The sequence below is a fragment of the Aulonocara sp. 'chitande type north' Nkhata Bay genome, linkage group LG7 (assembly GCF_057382095.1).
Source record: "Aulonocara sp. 'chitande type north' Nkhata Bay isolate Kocher_YH1m ecotype deep benthic linkage group LG7, A_spYH_male_GT1.1, whole genome shotgun sequence".
In the NCBI taxonomy this organism is placed as follows: Eukaryota; Metazoa; Chordata; class Actinopteri; order Cichliformes; family Cichlidae; genus Aulonocara; species Aulonocara sp. 'chitande type north' Nkhata Bay.
The window spans coordinates 65,708,729-65,725,033 of NC_141350.1; the positions used below are offsets into that span (position 1 = coordinate 65,708,729).

The window sequence follows — 16,305 nt, forward strand, 5'->3', positions numbered from 1 at the left end:
TGATTAAATTCGTACTTTTTAAAGTGGGTGTACTCATTGATGCTGAACACTGTATATTCATGTGTCTGTGCGAGTGGGCGTTTCTCTGTTTTTACCGTTTTGTTTTTTGACTTTTAAATATCTTGTTTCATGTTTGTATAATATGCTTGATCTTTTAACTTTTTATATATTAACTATAAAGGAACTAGCATAAAAGAAAGTGTTTTAATGGTTAATAAGTGATTAAATGTTTTTTTTAAATAAACCCCTTCTTTCAGCTCCATGGAGCGCTGGTTTGTTTGGTTTGGTTTGTGAGGATCTGTAGGGATCCAACAGCAACTTTTAGCTCCTTGGAGTGTTACCACAGCTTTGCTAAAGACTGTTTCTGAAAGTCTTGTCATGACTGTGTGGTTTGCAAGGTGTACGACCCTCGCTGGTAATTCTACCAAAGACACATTTTAAGAGCATTTGGTGCCCGGCAGGTGGTTATTACAGATTCGGCTCACTGTGTACAACAGTTGGCATAGATGTGACCTCAATCTGCACACTGTGGAGACTCTCTGTGCAGTATTCACTGTTCGAGTGCCTGCAGGCCTCCCGTCACGTTGAAGACCAAAGACCTTTGTAATATAACATTTTAAAGCAGTTTTACATCCAAACTGAGCACAGGATGAACGATAATGAGAATGCCAAGATTCTGAGCTTCTTCCTGAGTATTTGGGAATTTTGGCACTGTTGTCTTTGTGTGTTTTCCAAATTGGAGAGATCACATGATTCTCTGTTAAAGCTAATATTCATTCGCTGCATCCAGAATGATTCTACACTATAAATGTTTTTCTCTGAAAACTTTTCTCTCAACTTGTGATTTATATATTTTTTTAATACATTTTATAGATGATCATTAACCAAGAAATGTCAGATATGCGTAGCCCAAATACAAAGAATTCTCTTTAAAGCCAATGATTTATAATAAACACAACACGGGCCTGCATGGGGAGCAGGGATTCATTTGAGGTCAGGAAATCAATGCTGTTAATCGCTGTAAGAGTCAGCGTGACGGTAGATCGGTGCAGAGTCAGCAGAAATTGCGGCGTTGTCCCACACCGATATGGTTGACAGATAGCAGAGCATGACTGCGCTCGGAGAAAAATCTAAATGAGTTTCCACTGTAGGAAGTCTTGGCTCTTTGTGGTGAGGCGAGGTGAGAAGAGGACAAACAGTCCCTGTTCCTTCACACTGAGGTGGTACAGACATCTGATCAAGATGCATTCTGGGTACTTTTTATCAATGTTCAAGTGCATCCAACTAGTAGGATACCTCAGTATACACCCATCTAGCCAATTAACTCCACACGATCCCTAAGGTGGAGCAGGGAAACACTGCTCGGGAGAGTGATGTCTTGGCTTGCTCGGCGTCCAGATAAGCAGCAGAAAATGGACTCGAAACAGTTTAGATTTCTTTTCCTACAGGCACAATGTCACCTGATATTTAAAGATTTTACTGTTCTTATATTTAAACAAAATGCAAAGCATTTCTGCCTTCTGTATTAACAGTGCAGAGATTAGTATGTTTCCTCACAGTCAGCTCTGGGTCTTTTGTTCTACTCATGCCTGACAGATTTCCTCCAACGGTCTGATTGCATTTATTTTAGGCTAACTAGTGATTCTTAGTATGCAATTCAATGCAAAGACACTTTATTTTATACCTTTTAATGCATGAATTTCCTGTACAAATACAGGGATAAATAATAATTATTATCTAAAAAAAAAAAAAAAAAGACTCGACTGACTCATTTCTGGATGGTGGAAGTGTGACATCAAAGACTGATTGACAGCAAGGAGGATAATTAGAGGGAAAAACTGTTCAGTCGCCTTTATGGAGCAAATCACAGCTACCCACAAGTGCAGTCAATCACCACATCATGTAGATCTTGCGGGAGCCCTCAGCTGCATCATCTGTCAGGAGAGGTTAGTTACCATGCAAAGAAACTAAACAGCCCTTTTGACAGAAAGCATGGGCAGCGTAACAGCTTACTAGACTGTGTCAAAGTGTCTGAAAAGCTGGGGTGGTAAGGTAATCATCAGTTGTTATTAACCTCTGGCTCTCTTTCACAGCATCTCTTTTGTCCCGTCTCCCTCCCCTGACCCACAACCAGTTGCAGCAGATGGCCCCGCCCCTCCCTGAGCCTGGTTCTGCCGGAGGTTTCTTCCTGTTAAAAAGGGAGTTTTTCCCCTCCCACTGTCACCAAAGTGTTTGCTCATAGGGGGTCATATGATTGTTGGGTTTTTCTCTGTATGTATTATTGTAGGATCTACTGTAGAGATGGGCCGATCCGATATTACGTATCGGTCCGATACTGACCTAAATTACTGGATTGGATATCAGAGAGAAATAAAAAATGTAATCAGATCCGTTAAATATCAAAAAAGCACCTCAAAAAACTTGCAACACTCCATAACTCGCCTCATAACCTTAGCACATCGGAGCAGTATGCGTCACGTGATAGAGCGGCTGTGGCGTGCGAGACCTCTCAGCGATCTGGTTGAGCATTTGGAGCCTCGCTACCAACCCGGCATTTCATCTCCGACAAAGTTATCCCCGAGAGAAGTAAAGCAAGTGTGTAAGTCAATCTCTGAATGTTTGTAAAGCATTCCCGCGTTAAGCTTAACAACCGATATATGGAGCGACTGCCTCTCTCTCCCTCCCTCTCCTGCTGCTACTTCGATCATGAAACTGATCAGTGATCAGCTGATCGGCTTTTCTGTCGCGAGTCCGTCTCTCTTGTTTGTTTATCGCCCACTTCGCACCAGAAAGAGGAAACCAGCGGCTGAACAACAGCAGCACGTTTAAGCTTGATAAGCTGTTGTTAGAATTTATTTAATATTACTTTCTACACCAGGATCTTTTTCTACAGCTGACGGCTGGTAACTGTGCAGGGGCGGATCTAGCAAAGTTTAGCCAAGGGGGCCGATAGGGCATTAACAGGGAAAAGGGGGCACAAAGTCATACTTTTCTTTCTTATTCTCATTTAAAATGTGTAGCTTTTAATAAATAATTATCCGAATCTTACACCCAAAGTTTTAATCTGATGAAAAATGTATAGAAGTCAATTACTGTATATAGTAACTATTAAGTCTAATATACCCTAGTAAGCTATAGTACTTTTTCCATCTGTGCAGTCTGCAATTCTGTTGAAGAAAGATGCTGAATCTATTTAATTATTCTTGAAAAATAGTTTATTTCTGTCCATTTTTTCCCCACACTGCATGAAATTAAAGTTGATTACGTCGATTAAGCATCATGAGGTGGAGGGTGGGGGGTTCCCCCATTTCTTTTTTTTTTTTGCTTGAGTTTGCAACCCTATTAGTTAGGTTGCTTACTCTTTAAAATACCAGAATAGGGAGGATGGTGTAGGTTTTGATCAGTATTTCTGAACTATGAAATATTTTGGGTGCAGTATATTTTTTTTGCATACAGGTATAACAAAATAACTTTAGTGTTTGTTTGTTTTTTGTAACTTGAGTATGAACTTATACAAAAATCAGCAAGATATAAAAAAAAAAAAAAAACACTATAACTGATTCATATCGGTATCGGAAGATATCAAAATTTTTGATATCAGATATAAAAAAGTGGTATCGTGCCATCTCTAATCTACTGTACAACATAAAGTGCCTTGAGGTGACTGTTGTTGTGATTTGGCGCTGTATAAATAAAATTCAATTCAATTCTGCCAGAGGTTTCGTCCTGTCAAAAGGGAGTTTTTCTTCCCACGGTCGCCTTGCTCATATGAGGTCATCTGATTGTTGAGGTTTTGTCTATATTATTGTATGGTTTTTAGCTTAGAACAGAAAACACCTCACAGCAACTGAATTGAATTTTCCTCAAATACGCTCAGATACAGGTGAACCTTGAAGTGTTGGCTCACCCTTTTAAGTGCTGCGGGCATAAAAAAATTTGAAAGAAATTTTATTTACAGTTTTTATATAACTTTAATGCACATTTAAAAAAAAAAAAAAAAAAAAAAAAAAAAAACAAGCTGCTTGTTTAAGTGAAAACACAATGATGTTTTGGTTTTTTGCACTAATAAAGTTGTGGAGTTGTAAAGTATTTTGTCTGGTGTCAATTATATTGTCAGTTATATCATCGCAAATTTTCAAATGTATATCGTGATAAATATTTTTGGTCATATCGCCCTGCTCTAATACCAATATCACAAGTTTATTAACAGGCCTTTAGATATTAGGATGAATATCTTCATAACGTTGCTTTGATTTTAGATTTTTAAAAATTCAAACCAAAGTAGAAGATATTATAACTCGCCTTGTAATGATAGAAAGTAGCAAATGTTTTGAATCTTTACTGGTAAAAACAGTCTTTACTTGTGTAAATGTCACAAAGAAGCTTCTTAATGCACGCAATGTGACAAATAAATAGAAATGTCTTTATACTCCTTACAGGGTCCACGTCTCAACACTCCCTGCATGGCTCAGGCTGAGGGGAAGAAGCGGTCCGTGGACAAAGACGGCACTAAAAAGAGTCTTGCGGGTGAGCAGGGCTAGGGCTGAACATCAGTGATTTTCCTCTTGCGGTAGTTGAGAACCAGGCTGGAGGCAGTGAGCTGCGAGGCCTGCCCCTTCTCCCAGCTCTGGAAGCCGTTTAGGCCGCTCTGGCCAGACCTGAATAGAGCCTTCTCCAGACAGTCCAGACGCTCCACGAACGCTGACGTGTCCTCGTTGTAGGCGTTCTGGGAGGAGTCCATGGTTCGCCTGAAGCGAGCGATAAATGTCTGGATGGAGGACAGCAGGAAAAGTTTAATGTGCAGAAACTCACCAAGCAGTGAATGTATTTTACATTTTAGGCATGCTTGCAAAGTTTTCAATCAGAGTGACCCAGTTTGTGCAACACAGCTCACCTTTGATAATCATTTTAATGCTAAACTTCAGACATGTAGAATTTCATGTTTTCAACTTTCAGGCAAAACTTCAAAGCTTCAAAAAAAGAAGAAAAAAAAAAAGAAAAAAAACTTGATCTCAAAAATATTGGCGGTAACATCAGAGTGTGTCTAAACATGGCTCTCCCCGTTGCTGCTACATTGAGCTGTAACATTAAATTAAAAAAGATAAACGATTATTTTCAATAACAGTTAATTTGCTTTTTCTATTTCACATTTAAAAAAAAAAAAAAAAAAAAAAACAACTTCACAGGAAGAACAAAATGAAATTGTGGGTCATCCAAGTACGTCAACATGAGCATTAAGGTTTGTTCCCAGGATATTTTAATTTAACCCGGCTTTTGGAATAAACATTTAGTTTACTCCAAAGGCCGGGTTACAGGTTGGGAGGCAGGTGTCACAGCGATCAGCATCGACCCCAGCCGAGGCCTTTGTGTGGAGTTTGCACGTGATTTTGTCACGGGGATGATTACGTCATTAATTCATTACTAGTATTTCAGAATCAGAATACTTTATTAATTCCCAAGGAAATAATTTAGGATTCAATATCAGCAGATATCTGAAGTAATGGTATCGATATCAGATAGGACTTGGACAAAAGTGGGTCAGTGCATCTCTAGCACAGAAGGATAGCCACACAAATATATTATAGATCCAGCTGTGACAATATAGATCAATACTAACATGTGTGACTCGAACACTGAAAAAAATTACTATTTCAACAAGAAACTTAAACAATTTAAAAAAAACAAAACAACAAACTGTTATTTTTCTGTCAATCACTATGCCACCAGACTGATTGCCACCTTTAGTTTTCTATTTTTTCAGTCAGAATGCAGTCGTGCATTATTCATAACTAGGGGTTCTGACAAACGGTAGTAACCAGACCGAAAGGCAGCGCACATTTCGGTGCTTTATTTTTCCCAAGCTGTGATACACTTCTAGCCAATCGTTTTACGTTTCCGAGGATAGTAGGCGGGTCCAGGTACGTACGTTTTTTTAGAGCAGAGCTACAGATTAAAAATGCCCAAGGCAAAGCGGTCAAAAGCCTGGCTATACTTCACAGCAAAATATGCAAACTCAGCAGCAACAAGTGCTATAAGCTGATACTGTGATACTGTCAAAGGAGGTAACACCTCGAATCCGATGAAACACCTGGCGACGCATAGCGTTTTTTTTTAAAAGCCCAGAAATGCACCGTATTTGATAGCTTGCTGTGAGACCTCACACCGAGCACATCTACTGTGGGTGTGGTGCCTGTTATCGGACCCGGAGTTAGCAACATCCCCCAAAAACACGAAGAGGAGAGTCCTGGCCCCTAGCCCTGTCAGTGTAGCAGAAATGATGACGGATGATGATGGCAGCAGCAGCCGTTCTTCTCTGCGTGAGTAGCTTAATGTTGTTCATGTGTAATTTACGTTGAGTAGTCTAACCATGTTATTACATTAATGCAGGTAAGGTGAACTAGCAAACATCATCATAGCTACATGCGGCTGTCCTCTTGTTTGATGGCAGATGCTCCCTTCACCCTGGCAAAAAAAGGCTAAAATGACCAAAGAAAAAGTGGAAAACAGTTAAACATGAGAGGTTTTGGACAAAGTTTGTGTTTTTTCCATTGTTTAAGCACTGCTTCCAGCCAAGAGTGATACCATATATGCCCCATAGCTGCAGAAAAGGCTAACATTGTTATCTTTTTACAAAAAACCAGCTGAACATGAGAGGTTTTTGGACCAACTTTGTGTTCTCCATTCTTTAAGCACCGGTTTGAGCACCGTTTGAGCACCGGCACCGTTTCAAAAGTACCGGTTTGGCACCGGTATCGGATAAAACCTAAACGATACCCATCCCTATTCATAACTGATAAATTTCAACACGACAGATTAAGCTATTGTGCTCACGTTAAAAATAATCTTACAGCTTCTAACAGTTTGAGTTATGAGAGGCTGCAAAGAACTCTGAACATGTGTTTCTGTTTGTGTGTCAGAGTCAGGTTAAAGTGAGTCTGCCTGGTAACAGCAGCACTGTAACACTTCCTGAGCTGACTGCACCCCCTAGCTGTGATGAAGAGAGTAACACTGGTTTATCAGTGAATGTGTGTCCTGTGAGCATTTTTAATAAAACGTCTGGGCTGCTGCTTCTGTCAGTCAGCTACACCAGGACAAATCCTCTTTCCTTAAACAAGACTAAAGAGTGCAGTAACACATGCACAAAGTTAAAGACTCACTTTCTAATCTCATATCTGTTCATTTATGCAACAAATAAATCTCACGTTCAGATTTCTGCTTGACACAGAAGGTGACATCAGAGCCATGAAACACTGACCTCTTTACAAGGAAAAACTTCATGTCTGGCTGCAGAGAGAACAGTGGTCTGCCCCTGCTGGTCCAGGAACGCATAACATACCATCAGCACGCGTTTGATCTTGGTGTTAATCCAGCAGAAATCCTTTATTTGGAGGGCTTAGCACCTCAGAGGATGAGAAGACTGAAACAGGGCTTAAAACAGAGAAACGTTCTGTGCCTCATCAAGTGGGGAGGAAATCAGATACCACATTTCGTGAATTCTGGACAGTTTTTAATGCACCACTCTGCACCTTTTCTCCATCAAACATTGTACAAATGTCCACGATTAATACATTCCTTTTAAGCCATTTATCACCCTCTGCATTTAGTAACTCACGTGTTTAATCAAATGGTTCTGCTCGTGTTCAAAAGTTACAAAAATCTGTTTTGGGAGCAATTTTAACAAAACTGTACATTAACCTCTTCATTCAGATTAGCAATTAATCTAGAAAGCTACACATGCATAGCTGAAAAACATCATGCAGGTGTTCCTCAGCGGGAAAACAAAACTGTTGTATCCAAAGTATAACTTTTTAGAAAAATTCAGAAGTATCCAACACAACTGTTTCAAACTTTTCAGTTAATTCCTGCACCCTCAAAGAGGTTTAGGCCATCCAAGGAAACAAGCAGTCATATATTCTTGTTATCTAATAGCTTAAAAAAATGAATAATTGAAGTAAATCTGTAATATCTTCCTGATTGGAAATGGGTTAAAACTGCACAGCTTTCTCTATAAGCATCTGCACAGCTTGCTAAGAAATATGGCCTCGGTCATTCTGGTTAACTACAGAAAAAGTGTCGAAATTGGTTCAGGAGGTAGAGCGAGCTGTCTACCAAACAGAGGTTGTTGGTTCCATTCCTGGCTGCTTGAGTCCACATGTTGAAATGTTCTTTGGCAAAGATACTGAACTCTAATTGGCCGATTCCATCGACCGGTGTGTGTGACAGTCAGCATGTGCTCAGTGGCACTGTGTGAATGTGGCTTTCAGTAAAGTCTGCTCCTCTTTGAGTGCTCAGGCATAACAGAAAAGCACTCCATAAGAGTCAGTCCAGTTACCAAATCTGCATGTTATATAATATTTCAGCAGCTGAGTCTGAATAGTCATGATATACACGATAACTATAATTATATACACCCTGAATTTCTATTGGAGGAAGCATTTTTGGTAATAATGGAAGCACTTTTACAGTAAAAGATGGATGGAGTTATTTCAAGCCTGCATATTAAACTTACATCACACAAGGATCAGTTTACCTGGAAATCATTAAGCAGCATTACTGCCAGCAGCAGTCAGACACCACATTTAGGAGGTTTTAGGAAAACAACATGAATGCTTTAAGATACTCTGAGACCTTCAGACACTTTGATAATAAGACAAGGACAAAAAGGTGTAGCAGGAACGGAAAAGATACAAGAGCCATGCAAAGGCTTCAGTGACAGTATGTTTCAAAGGCGATCGCAGTCACGATGACCAAACACAGGCTCCAATTTCTTTTTTCCATCTTCCACCTCATACAAAGTGCAGAAATTATCCTCACTTGCAAAACACGAGTAGAAAGTGACAGTCAGAATGGGCCGTCGGTATAGACAGCTTAAGCTGGACTCTTTCATTTGTTTTCCTTCAGTTTTTTTTTTTTTAAATATTATGAGTGGCAATAAAATGAGCTGCTCAGGTACAAACCATCTGTACACAAAGATCAATACGCAGACAATCCAAAACTCTGGTGGCAACTTAAAATTCCACCCATGCACTCATTTTAAAATGTTGAGCTTTTAATGAAGAGTCCACTTAATATCTGCCACCACAAGAAGCTAATGGCTTGTACTTCTCCTGTAGGTCTGCCTCACCTCCCATAGCGCGCGCACACACACTGTTTTCACGAATCTGCAGACATGCTGTGTCCTTGATGAAGGAAATCAATCACTGCACATGTCATGTGGAATAAAAACCTCTGTCTGATTTATATATGTATTATTTCATGGCTGTGCAGCACACACCTGCTATTATTACAGTGGGTCTTAGTCTGTGTTTCCTTTTTTCCTGTTACAATGGTGGCTGCTCATACTAAACATGATGAAACCTGAGGCAAATACTAACATATACAGGATAAAGCTGGCACTTCTATAATATCTTTCTACTCAGTTGAGTAATCAGAGCACTTTCTACTGCAAATTTCATTCACCCAATCATACACACATTCACACAGGCCTTTTGTCTATCCCTAGTCACTTCAACACATACGGGCCAAACGAGGGTTCAATATCTTGACCAAGAACACTTCTGACTGGAGGAGTCGGGGATCGATCCACCGTCCTACCAATGGAGTAACTACCACCTGAGCCACAGCTGCTGGCATCACTTAACCAAACATTGGTGATCAGGCTCAACAGCCACCCCAAGGTGCTTATAAACTCAACAAGCCACGATTTAGCATTCGCAAAAAGAGTCAGTATTTGGAGTGCGTGACCAATGAAATGGAATAAGAGTAAAAAAACATAACGTGTGTCGCTTATACTTCTTACAATCACAGCTCTATCATTAAAACACAGGCGGCTGTGACTGTAATTAAAACTGTATTTAGTTCAATTAAAATATTATTTACTTGTATCTAAGATAAGGTTGGCTATATTGTTTCAGCTGCAGTTCTGAAAAATAAGGCAAGTTAGTGAAGGACAAACACAGAAGCCTAAATCAAAGAAGTAAGTAGGCTCACTAACAAATTTTATATAAGATCGGCGACAAAGCTTAGGTGCCTGGTTTTATGATCAATAAAACCAGCCAGGCCAATAGGTCAATAAAAGTGTTTAAAATTTCCCTACAGAATAAATAAAAAAACAAAACAAAGAATGAAAAAAAAAAAAAAAAACAACAACAACAACAGCAGAATTAAGTTCCTAAGAATCTATTCTTCTCAATAATGTTTTTAAGACTTTAGACACTCATACCGTGTCCAGACTAGGGCTGCCACGATTTGTCGACTAGTCACGATTAGGGCTGAACGATTATGGAAATTAATCTAATTGCGATTTTTTGCCCCAATATTGCGATTGCGATGCGATATGCGATTATTTTTTAAGGTCTTTGTCTTCTGTATTATTAAACAAAGACAAGCAATACATCATATAGTATGGCCAATACTATATTACATTAATTTTAAACTGTTCTTTCCTGGAAGACAGACCTCTGTTATGATGACATGAGGTGATGCATGAATTGATGACTGACATTTTTATTTAACTTCTTCAATCACAACAGTATATTTGAACATACACAATAGTTTATTTTTAGCTTATAAACATCTGAGCATAAAGTGCTGACAAGGAACCCTGGTGTAAACATTAAAATGAAAGTCAGTACAATGTGCAGATTGCAGAAATATACATAAACAAAATCAGTGGCTTTACCACACTCAGTTTTTCGACATCTGTGAACTACTAGACAGTCATTCAATTAAAAAATAATATTAAATAAATAAAACTAATAAATAAAAAATACACACATCTTACTGATCTCTGCAGTCAGTAACATTACACATAAAGTGCAAACATAATAGCAATTGTATAAACACACACACAAACACGCCTTTAAAATTTAAAGGCGTGAAATTGGACGGTCTAGTTCTGATTAGCGTCACCGCTGTCTCGGTGGAGTTTAATAAACTCGGCCGTCTGCTTCTTGCTATCTAAAATATAACCAGACACTGGTGTAAATTCTCGACTGTCTCATACTTCTGTTTAATAAGTTTTCTGTTTGACGTTTAGTCAGCTGTGTGAAAACCAAGGAGGAACCCACCCGGGGGATTAATAAAGTTTTATTTTATCTAATCTAATAACTTTAATCTCAGCCAAACCGATTTACTCACGAACAAACAAAACACTGAAAAAAGCCCAACAATAACATTTTTAGGTTGTCTAAGTGACTTATATATTACGTTTAACCCGAGCAGCGAAACTCCGCGGTGATCTGAAAATGATGTGCCGGGAGTTGTGCCGTTCTCGGCCGCATCAGTAACCCTCGAGCTCCCGGCTAGCTGTCGAGCTGGTGGGTAGCAGACGCCTCTGAAAACGTCGAAGCACTTTTGCAAATATGGGATATCTTGATAAACCGAGCAGATATTTGATGTTTACACAACTACTTTCTCGCCTGAAAATATGTTAAAAGTTTATTTTGTGACCCAGAAAGATTAGTATGAGTAATTTTAAAACTTAGTAGCGGCCGCCATTGCTGGAAACTGGAGTTTGGCTGGGCCGCGCTATGAATTCTGGGATATGGTAGTAATTTGGACAGCCTTCGGCGCGTCGCTGTGACGTAATCGGTCTACAAATGCGGCCTCAGGAGGATGCAGCCCATGAATTTGGACATGTCCAGAGTATAATCGCAGCCTTTGCGGTTAGAAAATTGCACTTGATCATGTCGCGATATTATCGCAAATGCGATATATCGTTCAGCCCTAGTCACGATTACGTCGACTATCAAAATCGTCGACGACTGATTTAATAGTCGACGTGTCGTTTGAAGCTTTGTAAGATCGCAAAAGACGCAGGAATAATAGCAGGATTTAAGAGTGTAATAACGGACTGAAACAGAAGATGGCAGCACAGCATGTACAAGGATGCCAGCTGCCGTTAAACCCCGAAGAAGAAGAAGCAGCTGTGTCCCAGAATTCATAGCGCGGCCCAGCTTAGTTTCCAACAATGGCGGTAGCTAGTTAGTTTTAATATTACTCTTATTATTCTTTCTGGGTCACAAAATAAACGTTTAACATATTTTCAGGCGAGAATGTAGCTGTGTAAACCTCAAATATCGGCTCAGTTTATCAGGACACCACATATTTTCAAAAGCGCTCCGACGTTTTCGGAGACGTCTGTTACCCACTAGCTCGATAGCGAGCCGGGGGCTAGGTCACTAGCGCCGTGAGAACACCGGACTCCCGGCAAATTGTTTTCAAACCCACCGCCGTCTTTCGCGACTCAGGTTAAATATATATGAGTCACTTAGATAAATTAAAAATGTTATTGTTTGGCTTTTTTTTTTTTTTTTGTATTTTATTTGTTCCTGAGTAAATCGGTTTGGCTGAGATTAAAGTTAGTTTTTACACAGCTGAATAAACGTCAAGCAGACAGCTGATTATCAGAAGTGTGAGATGCTGGAGAATATACTCCGGTGTCCTGTTATATTTTAGATAGCAAGGAGTTTATTAAACTTTACCGAAACAATCTGCAAATTTCATTAAAATTGAATAAACTATCATCTTGTCTTTATTTTTAGTTAGCACCTTAAAAGCTTAAAGCTGTAAGCTAATGATAGTTATATAAGAGCAGATGCTGCTGGTGCAATAAGCTGTAGTTTTACGTCCAGTGGATGATGATCTGATTAGTCGACTAATCGCATAAATAATCGGTGACTAGTCGACTATCAAAATAATCGTTTGTGGCAGCCCTAGTCCAGACAGAGGTCTGAAAGATGGTGACACTATTTTCCAGACACCTGTTAATTTCTTAAGTCGAACCTAACATGCTTTGGAGCAGGCACTGCAGGACAGTAAAAGATAAATAAGGATTATTTTGCACTTTCAGTGATGCAGATCTACTCTTTTTTTTTATTATTAATCCTTTATTTATCCAGGTAAAAAATCTCATTGAGATTAAAAATCTCATTTCCAAGAGAGACCTGGCATCATGGCAACAAAAGTCACATACCACATAGGTATATAACACTCTGGTCTCTCTCATCCTTGATTACCTCCATGTTAACGTTTGTTTTTTTTACCTGCAGCAAAGTCTGTGCGATCTCAGGATTCTCTGGGCTGTCAAAGTGCAGCATCTGGGATCCCAGGCCATAGTAGTAGGGCCCCATCTTATGGAGGTCCACCACGTTGGGATCAGCATTGAACACGGTCCTCCAACCCTCTTTGTACACCTTAGGAAGCTCCACAGAGACCACTTTCCTCTTCCTCTCGTACAGGCCCTTGGTCAGCCACAGAGGAAGCTCCATCTTTGTACCCTGGGATGAAACAAAAGACAGTGATGGAGTAACAATACCCCGGCTCTCTGGAGCTCTAATAGTGCTTCAGGGGTGTGTTTTGGTGTACACCGGATTTTTTAAGAACTCCAAGACCTCACATGTACTAAAGCACTGTTCACTTTACTGTAATACCTACAGCAAGGCTTGACGTTACCTGCTCCTTTATGTACTTAGAAATATTGCTTTTCAAATGTAGTTTATTTGTTTAGTAGTAGATTTTTAAGACTAGTACCACCTTCTGGTAGCCGACTGAAGAACACTTGCGATGCTAACTAGCTGAAGCTTAAGCATACACAAGTTAGAAATTTTGATACTGGTATAGTTATTCGCGTTTATAAATACGCCGAATTTACACGCGAGTCCTGTCTATCCTTGAACGCTGGAAACTGCTTTTTCGAAGATTCTCCCTTTATAAATACAATGACATAAACAAAAGTATCAAAAATATGAATGAAGTTTAGCGAGATGTAAGTAGCTTTGTGAAAAAGATAAACGGGCGATTCCGGTACTTTTGGTTTACTTGTTTTAGCATAAATACATTCGCAAAACTTTAACTGTTATGTGTTTACCGACCTCCGGGATGTCCTGCGTGTCACTCGACTTCTCCAGAAAGCCAAGCCGAGGGAAAGTGCACTCTGTCCGGATAGGAAGTCTCTCATGAGAGAGCAAAATATCGTCCAAAGACAGGAAATTCTCCTCCATACCCACCCCAGGCGGTACGGGAAAATACGACTGCGTGTCCATTTACGTTTGAATAATCTGTAAAGCGGTCAGTAACAAAAATACTTTTAGTAAACTGTTATTGACGCAACCCAGCTCCGCTATGTTTACAGTCTGTTTTACCTTTGCTGTTTTGGCGCCAGAAAATATGACGAAACAACCAGAGCGGCAGAGAGCTCAAGACCAGAGCAATCGATTGCTAGTGAAAATCAAACGAAAATCAGTTATCGATTATTTTTCTCTTCTTTTTTTGTTTTTTGTGTTTTTGATTTTTTTTAAACGTGCTGAATTTCATTTTCAAATTATGTAAGGACAAATAACAGGCTTAGCCCTTATTATAATACAAGTTGTTCATTCAAAGAAAAGCATAAAAAAAAATGTCCATAAAAAGCAATCTGTAATTACAATTTCAGCCATTAGAGGTCAGAATGTAACCATTAAAAATGTAAAGTCACCTTGTATCAGGTTGTAAGAATGTTTCGCTGTAATGATTGCAATTGTAATAATTACATCTACAATTGTAAAAAGAAGATAAGTATCTTAAACTATGAATGCCAAGTTAACACTAAGTTTTCTGTGAAGCACACTTAAAAGTGAAATTAGCATACTTCAAACTTGTCTTCCCTCTGACCTTCTTTATATATCTCTTGATGACATTGATGAGTTTATAAAAGAAAAATTGCAGCAAGTCTATTCAGTAATCTTCCTTCTCTCCATTCAGTAAGGGTACCTTCAGTTTGCCTTGGATGTGCATACTGCACACCAAAGTCATGAGTCATGCTAGTATCCACAATAAACATGTGATTATTCAAATGCTCAGAATGTAAAATAAGTCATTAATTTAAATAAAATGCAGCAGTAGTGAATGAAGGTACTATCTTCGTTTGTTTGAGCTGAGCCAGCAGGGACTTTTCACTGTGAGAAACTGACTAATTTCCACAAAACATCATCCCCCTCTGTTAGCTGCAGGCTATGATAGACTGAGAACACTGTGTGTCCCATAAACAGGCAATAATAGCTGCAGTTATTATTATTAGTTGGTTTTCTGTGTTCCATGCATCATAATGCTGAAGTTAAAATCTTCTCCTGAAATCCCTCCATGCATCATGGCCATAATAAGCAGAAGGGATGATCTCAGCACTAACAGGCCTGCAACACTTTATTTGAAGTGGCGCTCATGAGGCATCATAACCACATTATGACCGCAAGTGCTCTAATATTAGAAAAACACGCAAGTGGGATTGAACACTTTGTGCTGAAGTTCGTAGCACTTTCCGCTAACACTGCATTAGGCATTGTGACACAATGTGGGTGCTCCAGAAGAAACTCTTGAGTAAAATATGGAATGGAATTCCTGCAAAAAAAAAACCCAACAAAAACTTCTGGTTGATTTGGTGAGCACGTAAACACTGACAGGTGAAGTATTACTCAAATCAGGAACAGAGTTAAAGTCACAAATAAATAACTTGAGGATTTTTGTGTCATTATTATGTAATTTTTGGCTGGGATAAACTTCTGGCATGATATGAATGGTGTTTTGACTCCTAACCAACATGTACCACACACCCAACATAGCTGCAGACCAAGCACACTCCTCCCCAGTGGTGCTCCCTGATGGCAGCTGCCTCGGACAGCATGACAGTGTATCCCCACTACACCGCAAACCTGCCCAGGAATGGCTGCAGGGAAACAGCCTAAAGTCTTTCAGCTGGCCTCCAAACTCCTAATCTGATCCAGAATCTGAAGGGTGCGCGTGAACAAGTCAGATCCATGGAGAAGCCCACAACCCACATGACCCAAAGCATCATCTGTCAGTGTCTCAGTGCCAAACTCTTCAGGAACCCTTCAGAGGTCCTGTGTCTACGCAAAGTAACATGATTCTACCCAGAATTAACCAAAACGTATTATACAGGAGAGGTGCTTGAACTCAGCATTAAGGTTAGGGTTAAGATTTGCTTTCCAGACAGTACCATGAAGACGTTTTGGTCCTGCAGTTCTGCTGCCGTAAGTTTTTTCAAGCAAACAGGCAAAAGTTCCTTAAAACAAGATGGATGTTAACCTAAGCTCACTCCCACCCCTAACCCTGATATAAGTGACCCACACAAACCTGGCAAATGTTAAAAATTTGCCATAAATTCTAAACCCAGTACATCACACTGTATTTTGTCACATGCCACCTGCATCTCAGCACTGTGCACAAGATGTCTCTGGTTTTTTACATCTTCTTGCTTCAGTAATTTGTGTCTGCATGTGGTTTAGAAGGACTGTGGTTTGGCATAAAATA

General features: G+C 39.5%; 1 protein-coding gene across 2 annotated transcripts; it reads right to left on the reverse strand.

Annotated features, from left to right (window-relative positions):
* Positions 1-2,249: 2,249 nt before the first annotated feature.
* On the reverse strand, positions 2,250-14,267 carry gins3 (GINS complex subunit 3). Of its 2 annotated transcripts, XM_086302010.1 has the most exons (4): positions 14,145-14,193; positions 13,875-14,060; positions 13,047-13,280; positions 2,250-4,768 (listed from the first exon to the last, which is right to left on the reverse strand). In XM_086302010.1, the coding sequence occupies exons 2-4, from the start codon at positions 14,043-14,045 to the stop codon at positions 4,538-4,540; spliced, it is 636 nt and encodes a 211-aa protein (XP_086158136.1). In that variant the 5' UTR covers positions 14,046-14,060; positions 14,145-14,193; the 3' UTR covers positions 2,250-4,537. The 2 variants fall into 2 exon arrangements, with proteins under 2 accessions (XP_086158136.1, XP_086158135.1); XM_086302009.1 differs by having other exon boundaries at positions 13,875-14,267.
* Between the last annotated feature and the right edge of the window lie 2,038 nt (positions 14,268-16,305).